Genomic DNA, 8,579 nt, shown 5'->3' with positions numbered 1-8,579 from the left:
GTGTAAAAGGCTCCATTCAAATTTCGGTGGATGAGGATGGTTTCATGTCCAGAGTCACCTGTCACGAGGAAGAGGTCTGCACTAAGTTGCATACACACTGCATAAATATCCATGCATTTTCTGTACCACCTATCCTCACTAGTGTCGCAGGTGTGTTGGAGCCCCTCCCAGATATCTCTGGTTGAGAAGCAGTATAGAGCCTGAACTCATTGCCAGCCAACCACAGTAACTGCATCAATATAAAAAGAGCCTATGTACAGGATACGTGACGATTCCCTTCATTACTTGTAATAAGACTCAGCGTATAACAGCCATGACAGAGCCAGATATTCTGCTAGAGTGAAGCCCATGCAGGCACGGTGTGAGCAGGCAATTTCCCAAGTTAAGCATTGGCACCGTTCATCACACTGACGGTCCTGGCAGTCAGCGAAAAGCATTATGGAAACCTAGAATTCGCTGCTCCGACATTTTTAACTACAATATTGTAGTTGTCGAAAATCAAGCTAAATGTTGGCCCTTGTTTCCATGTTTTGCCTGTTTTGCTTTCATAATTGTGTGCATTTGGTATTTATTGGTGGTATTTCTAAATCTATCCAATAAAACACTGATTGCAAGTTGTATTTTCAAGAGTGATTTTTACAGTCATGTTCATCGTATCCTGATGCAAGATGGTGACTCACAAACAGTTGACATATGTCTGGAAGTCTCCCTGATAAGAGTAAGAGTTCAACTGATCTTATGTGAGTCATTGCTGCCACCTTCAAATCAAATGGTCAATTAATCTAATGATATCAGAGATGCGCAGGTGAATAACTGCACTATACTGACCTAAAAAAAAACGAAATGCACTAAATCTGCAATCAGTGAACTGCCACATAATGAGCAGCTCCTGTGCTATTTTGTTGCAGATACAAGGGGGGAAAAATGAAAATACGCTGCCTTAACGTAGGTGAAAGCAAGACTGAGAAAATGCAATTTCATTTAAAAAAAAAAAGAAAAAAAAAAGATTCACGCCAGCTTTTGTTTTGTGTTGTTCCTATGATCTGAAAACTATTGCTTCCAAGAGAATAATCAAAAATTCAAATTGAAAAAACACAATGAAGTTGCAACTCTTTTCTGGAATGACCCCACAATTTGGCTGTGTCAGATCTTTGCAGAGAACCTACTACCCCAATGAGAACAATGGCTTCACGAAATTGAGGGCTAGATGGTTGATTCTGGAAAATTTTATTTTACAAATAGTATTTTTTTTTCCTGGTAGCCCATGTAAACCCATTTAGAAGGTCGGACCCCATTTTGGCATAAATTAAACCCTACCGGTTTGGTGGCAAATTATACAGACAATAATAATAAGGATCTACCACAATATCATCTCTCTGTACTATACTTATTATTTCTACAGAGAATAGTGAATGTCTTACATCTTCCTTTCTTCAAATTGGCGAAGCAGGCAGTGTGCGCACATTTCTAATCATTCAATGTCCCCACTGGCCCCTTGTGTGTATATATAGGCAAGTACGTGTGTGTGTGTGGGGGGGGGGGTGGACGCGGCTGTGGGCGCGTGCGTGTGTCACGGAGGAATTGATTATGTAACATGTTCCCAATCACATCGTCGTCTGAGCGCGAGGATGCGAGTGAGGTCGCTTTAAGGAATATCTGCGCTACCATCGGTCCCAAACAGCAGGACGCCTCCTCCCTCCCCCAATCCCACAGCAAAGTCGCTGTCACTCTCTGCCATTGTGGCTCACCTGGTGCAAAAGCAAATGTGACTCCAAGTCAACGCGAGAGGCTTCATCTCGGTAAGAGATCTTAATTTTTTTTTTAAATTTACTGATTGATACCTAATATTTATGCACACAATCTTCAACTATTCCCTTTATGGAAAGTAGAACTGATTTTCAATGATCTGATTGGTCCACATTCTGCATTTTAGCGAAAATTGAGTGAGCCCTGTAAGCCGCTATTAATATATCAATTGAAATATTGACTTCAAAGACTATTTCAAGTGGAATGCAATTCCCTCCAGTGTTTTCTCTAGTACTGTACCGTAGTTTGTGGCGCGCTAATATTTTGCCGGGTGTCCCCGTACAGGAGATCCGTAAACAGACTTATGCAGGAGCAGCTAGACAAGTGTACTCCACTTGTCTGAGATACCTTTCACACACAACTAGCAACAACAGCAATAATAATAATAATAATAATAATAATAATAATAAGAATAAGAAGAAGAAGAAGAAGAAGAAGAAGAAGAATAAAGACTGAGGCTGGAACTGAAGGCACACACAGCAGGGATGGTGGGCAGGACATGCACTCGTTCTCGCGCGCACGCAGATTGCCACTTTCACACTTTTCCTCCTGTCATGTTTCTCTTCCGCCACTGCTGTCTCCCATTTGTGGATGAGCAAGTCCAGACCGGTGCCTGTTGCGTGTGTGGGTGCCATGACTGCTTCATGTGATTATCTAAACTTTACACATCGACCTAAAAAAATAATGTTTTCATTTTGATGTCTTTATAATGCATCACTTGCACCTCTATATGTATAACATGCAAAATTAGTCTTTAATCTGGATATTTTATCTTCTCTTGATGAGCTCAATAGATGTGGAAATGGATAGAAAAATTCTAGTGACTCATACGGCGCTATTTTCATGCATAAATCCAGGTCAGCGAAAAACACAACAGTGAATCATCATCATCGAGATGGGTTAGACCAGTGTTGGTAATTTTGGAGACAAGTGCAGGTAGACCAGGTGGATTGTTTACAGCAATCAATTGAAGCGTTCGTCTCATTCCCTGTAAATGTAGAGCCACTGACAGAGAAAACTCTGCAGAAGAGGGCGATGTGTGATTACCGCAATCCAAGTGTGAGTGGCAATAGACGATGTGAGCTGATATATACTGTACAATGAGTTGGCGACAGCCGCTGGCAAACATATTACGTCGATGGACCTCAGTATCTGTCTCCCCATGTCCCAATCAAATCAATCTCTCAATTTTTCTCTTTGCCCTGTGATTGGCTGGCAACCAATTCAGGGTGTACCCTGCCTCCTGCCCGATGATAGCTGAGATAGGCTCCAACACTCCTGCAACCTCCGTAAAGATAAGCAGATCAGAAAATATATGAATGGATGGATGGCTGGATAAATACATCCATATATGCATACATACATATATATGCACACACACATAAACGTACACAGTTGAACACCATTTTAATCTGCCAAAAAATTCATTGACAGGTGCAGAGTGGCACTGCTGGAAAGCGCTGGCCTCACAGTTCTGAGGTCCCGGGTTCGATCCCGGCCCTGGATGGATGGATGGATGGACTTGTGTCCATTGGCCAGTGAGGATAATTTTGTTAAAATTTTATTTGGTTTGGTTTAAGTTGTTTAGTATTTCAGTGTTTGTAAGCACATGAGGTCCCACTTCCTTTTGGCATGATGAAATAAGAAATGAACTAAACTACAATAAAACACACCAAGACACTATAGATATTGTATATAATGCTATACACACTCCTGGTGATGGCTTCATGCAAGCTCAAGGCTCACTGTGGGCATTTTTACAATTTGAGAGCCCTGTCTGCTCCAAGCTAGGCGTTCCAGTCCAGGAGTGGGAGTCTCTTACAATTTTGGTGAATTTTACCGTGGCACATAGATACTGAGGTTCACAGACATTTTTAGTTTACTAGCTGTTATCACCAGGTCATTCTGTATTTAATAAGAGTAGCCGCTTACATTGTCTGTTGCCAAATCGGCTAAGAACAGCAACAATGCTCCACTCATGCACGGATTGCCGAAATTACTGACTGTTCTCTTCCCCACAGAAATGTCTCTGTTGGGAGTGTCAGTTTTGCCATATTTAAAGGAAATGAGAGGAGCAGCTTTGATTGGCGCTGAATGAAGCCAGCTGTAAAAACTCCCACCGTGGTGAAGCCTGCCTACTATCAGACCTACAAGATTACCAACACCGTCCAGCAAACAGTTCCACTGTCCGGTGTGCTGGATTTACGCATGTCACGTGAAGGTAATACATCTATATTCGAGCCTAACAGATTGTACAGACATGTATTCATTGTGATTTTTTTTTATGCATGTATTTCCTTTAAAACAAAATTTTAGTCATGATGAAGAACATAAAACAGTCAAACAATCCCAAAAACTTATATAGTAACTAATAGTGTCTAAATAGATGTATAATTAGCTGCATAATCTTTATTCTAATATATTTTTCATTTCATAAAGTAAGTAGGTTTGGATAAGTGGAGTTTTCCGTTGGTTTAAATATTGCAAAAGTTTAAACAGGTTTGTTTTGGGCTCCAAGCCCAGATCATTGCCCTTGATTTCACCACAGATGAAACGGCAACATGTTAGGACATAACAGAGATAGCAGCAAGCAATTTATGTCCCACCTGTCATCAGGTATCAGCATTAAGGGCTCTTTAAATAAAAGGTTATAAAGATTTTTATCTCGGGTAGGTTTCATTATGTTCGCAAAGCTGTTACAAGCCACAGCTTTTGCAGAACTGAGGTGTGGAAAAAACAGCTTAAGTCAGCATTTAAATGTACACGTACACACACACACACACACACACACACTGTTTTATTCTGTTTTTTTGTGCAATGGACCTATCTCTGAGCACCCATTTTGGCAAACACGCACACTAATGACATTAAAGAGGGCTCTGTTCTTATTTGCAGAGCCCTAATTAACATGATTAGGAATAGCTTTATTTACCTCTGAAAGAGTTCTGATCAACAAAGATTTAGGAATGGCTTTGCAGCTCTGGCCTTTAGCTGTCTGCATATACGAAAGCTATGCAAAGGATTGACTAATGAGTGATGAGGAAAATGACAAAAGTTCATGATATCAATGCTCATTTTGAAAGCTTGTTCCTTCAAAGATGGAAACTGAGCACATTCTACCACTCAAGAAGATTCAAGTCGAGAGACAAGTTGATTGTCTCAGAGAAGTCATTACCTACATCATTATGGAGGAAATCACAAGCTATTTTAGAAACGCTACAAAGTCTTGATCTGCACAGTTCACTGGATGATGTGCTACCGCCAGGCAGGATAGTAATGAAGACAAATCGACTGAATGAGTGACATTCCACATGTATGCAAACTGGCTATTCTGAAACTGTCATTCTCAGCGGGCTGAGTGATATTTCTGTATCTCAACAGTGTAAAAAAATGGTATACTAAAACAGTAACTTCATCCATCCATCCTTCCATTTTCCATACCACTTGTCTTCACTTGGGTCCTGGGTGTCACAGGTGTCACCTCTCGCCTATCTCAGACAAGTCTGGGCGAGAGGAAGGGTACATCCTAAACTAGTCCCCAGCCAATTGTTACCAAGCATATTTTTTGGAATGTAGGAGGAAATCACAGTGCCTGGAGAAAAGCACTGACAACAGCTACAGGGGAAATCCAAACTCCACACAGGACAGCTGGATTTGAATCTGCGACCTCTGAACTGTGGGGCAGTTGTGCCAACCAGTCCCCACCCTGCAGTAAAGCAGTAATTAAATTTTGAAAAAAATATAAAACACCAAAATGTAAATTATTAAGAAGGTGGGACGGTGGGCGAATGGTAAGAGCGTCTCCCGCACAGTTCTGAGGACTGGTGTTCAAATCGCAGCCCTGGCTGTGTGAACTTATAATGTTCTTCCCGTGTTTGTGTGGGTTTTCTCCGGGCACTCCGGTTGCCTCCCAGATCCCAAAAAATGAGCATCAGTTGGAGACCCGAAATTGCACTGGGGTATGATTGTGAGTGTGACTAGATGTTTGTCTCTACCTGCGATTGGCTGGAAACCGGTTCAGACTGTCACCCACCTCCTGCCCGACGATAGCGGGGATGGGTCCCAGTACACCCGCAACCTTTGTGAGGATAAGCGGCTCAGTTAATGAAGAGCTGAAATGATTAAGCTTGATGGCAACAATGTTAGGTAACATCGTAAACAAGTTGGTCCTTGTTTTTTTGTTGTGAAATGCGAAAAAGCCTACTTTCACAAAAGCAAAATTTAAACTAAAGTTCATTGAATTGTCCGACTTGAAGGTTTATTGAGAAGTTTGTTTCCTTGAAATTTTGACCGCACCCAATCTTTTTTCTATAGCATTGAGAAACTTCCCTTTTCATGATGAGAACTTTTGTTATTTTCTCTGGCAGAAAATGAAGACTACTCTCAGAGAAAAATAATAAAACTCTCTAGAGATCGCCAACATCATTCGTAAAATAATTCCAACAGAGTTCACCAAGCAGCCCCTGTGCATTTAGAGTGAGCCCAACATAATGGAGCAACAGCCCAACAACAACTACAACCAAGCTTTGTGGAAAGAGATTCCATGGGATTTCACAGAGGATTGCTCGCTCTCGTTGAGTGGCACCACCTTCCTCATTGTAGCATACAGTGCCGTTCTAGCGGTTGGCCTCGTTGGTAACTCGTGCTTGGTGTTTGTTATTGTCAGGCACAAGGAGATGCGCAATGTCACCAACATCCTCATCGCCAATCTGTCCGTCTCGGACATCCTGATGTGCATCGTGTGCTTGCCGGTCACTATCATCTACACGCTGATGGACCGCTGGATCCTCGGAGAGAGTCTGTGCAAGCTCACACCCTTCATCCAATGTATATCAGTCTCTGTGTCCATCTTCTCCCTAGTTCTCATTGCCATGGAGCGCTACCAGCTCATTGTCCACCCGACCGGATGGAAACCGATGGCAAGGCAGTCCTACTTAGCAGTGGCTCTCACCTGGATCACAGCCTGTTTAATCTCTGTCCCTTTCATCAAGTACAGCATCCTTACATTGCCCTTCCAGAACCTCACCGTCCCCTTCCCGATCAATGACCAGCTTGTTTGTATGGAGCAGTGGCCATCGATTCAAGCACGCCAGGCGTACACCACCTCCTTGCTCATCTTCCAATACTTCCTCCCCCTTTTCCTCATCCTGCTGTGCTACCTGCACATCTATCTACGGCTGCGGAGGAGGAAGGACATGGTGGAACGTGGCAGAAACACTACGCAAAAAAACAAAAAAGGCACCACAAGGATCAACGTCTTGTTAACCGCCATAGTGGTTGCCTTCGCCCTCTCCTGGCTCCCTCTCAACATATTCAACACAGTGTTTGACTGGAACCACGAGGTCATTCCATCCTGTGGCCATAACATCATCTTCTCCTTCTGCCACCTCATCGCTATGGCCTCGACCTGTATCAACCCGATCATTTATGGATTCCTCAACAACAACTTCCAGAAGCAGCTCAAGTCCACCTTGTTGCACTGTCGCTGCTGGGGTGTTGCAGAGAGGTATGAAAGTGTGCCGCTTTCCACTGTTAGCACAGAGGTTACCAAGGGGTACGTCCTCAGCAATGGTTCCAACAGCATCAATACTTAAAGTGAAGCCTTCTGGTAAAAAAAAAAAATAAAGCAACTAGACTGGCTCCCTCCTTAGCTCCCCTTTGCTTTATTCTTTTGAGGCTTTGTTTTTTTTTTCCCCCAATATATAACATGGTTGACATTTACAGAGAACGTGACCATAACTATCCAGAGGGAAGTAAAGTCACGTCCCCGCCATGACTGGTGCCCTCTAATTGTTATGGTCCCAGCCTAAGAGGAAGCGACAAAATGACTGGACAAAGGTTGAAGAGGCTTTAAGTAATAAAAGATGACTGCAAGACACACTTCACATAAAGATCTGTGCTGTACAGTGCTATTGGACCATAAGATATTCATTATAAGCATGTAGAAAAAAAAACCCATCCACCTCAGATGGTATCTTTTCATGCTGAAGTCATTGTATTTAAATATTTGCAGCTTGCTTTGAAAACTGTAATTCCTTGAATTGGAAACCTCAATTGAAGTGACAAGGACTAGGTGGGTGTTCTGCAAATGCTGACAGTATTGATGACTATGAAACAGAGTGTGACCCATGATGTGTTAATGATTACTGACGGAGTAGCCTATTACATAGTTGAGGGGGGGAAATACATGATGATCTGGCTCTGGGCATTTATGTGCGTTATCTTAATGTGTTTCTTATTACCTAAACTCACAATGTATTAAACCTCATGAGCAGAGACATTCCATGTTCTCTACCAGGGTGTTTGCATCAATATATTGTGTGCAAATTAGTGTAAGTTGCTAATACACTGCACCATCCAACAATATATCAAGTGCCGTAAAAAAAAAAAAAAAAGTCAAATGGGCAGTTCAGGCCAAAATATGATTTCTAAGATGTATATCACCCTTCTACATGAATGTATGGCCTATAGAATATGTGACCGTTCCAGTTTATTGTGTAGTTGTCAATAAAAAGCATTGTGTAGCATAGCAGGAAACATGTTAGTTTTGTTTGTGAATGAAATTAAAACATTTATTGTTATCTTGAGTGATGTATTTATTTATACATTCACAATACCATATTTGTATGCAGGCTTGGGGAGTAATGGAAGACTGGACTGTAATTATGTATTTCTAATACAAAAAAAAGGAAAAACAAGGAAACTGTATTCCATCAAAGTTACAGAAAAAATATGTAATCAGATTACATTTATTAAAAACTAGGTATTTTACA

General features: G+C 41.7%; 1 protein-coding gene across 6 annotated transcripts; it reads left to right on the top strand.

Moving 5' to 3' along the window:
- The first annotated feature begins 1,630 nt into the window (after window positions 1-1,630).
- Window positions 1,631-8,335, top strand: npy8br (neuropeptide Y receptor Y8b). 6 transcript variants are annotated; one of them, XM_061816904.1, is made up of 5 exons: window positions 1,631-1,799; window positions 3,241-3,344; window positions 3,828-4,027; window positions 6,174-6,379; window positions 6,473-8,335. In XM_061816904.1, the coding sequence occupies exons 4-5, from the start codon at window positions 6,297-6,299 to the stop codon at window positions 7,398-7,400; spliced, it is 1,011 nt and encodes a 336-aa protein (XP_061672888.1). In that variant the 5' UTR covers window positions 1,631-1,799; window positions 3,241-3,344; window positions 3,828-4,027; window positions 6,174-6,296; the 3' UTR covers window positions 7,401-8,335. The 6 variants fall into 6 exon arrangements, with proteins under 6 accessions (XP_061672888.1, XP_061672889.1, XP_061672884.1 ...); XM_061816905.1 differs by lacking the exon at window positions 6,174-6,379; XM_061816900.1 differs by having other exon boundaries at window positions 6,174-8,335.
- Window positions 8,336-8,579: the final 244 nt, after the last annotated feature.

This window comes from Syngnathoides biaculeatus, chromosome 4 (genome assembly GCF_019802595.1).
Source record: "Syngnathoides biaculeatus isolate LvHL_M chromosome 4, ASM1980259v1, whole genome shotgun sequence".
Classification (NCBI taxonomy): Eukaryota; Metazoa; Chordata; class Actinopteri; order Syngnathiformes; family Syngnathidae; genus Syngnathoides; species Syngnathoides biaculeatus.
This window is presented reverse-complemented; position numbering and strand designations above follow the sequence as displayed.

Bases quoted from the DNA above. Each gene is read 5' to 3' on its own strand.
- npy8br (XM_061816901.1), top strand. From the start codon at position 6,297: ATGGAGCAACAGCCCAACAACAACTACAACCAAGCTTTGTGGAAAGAG.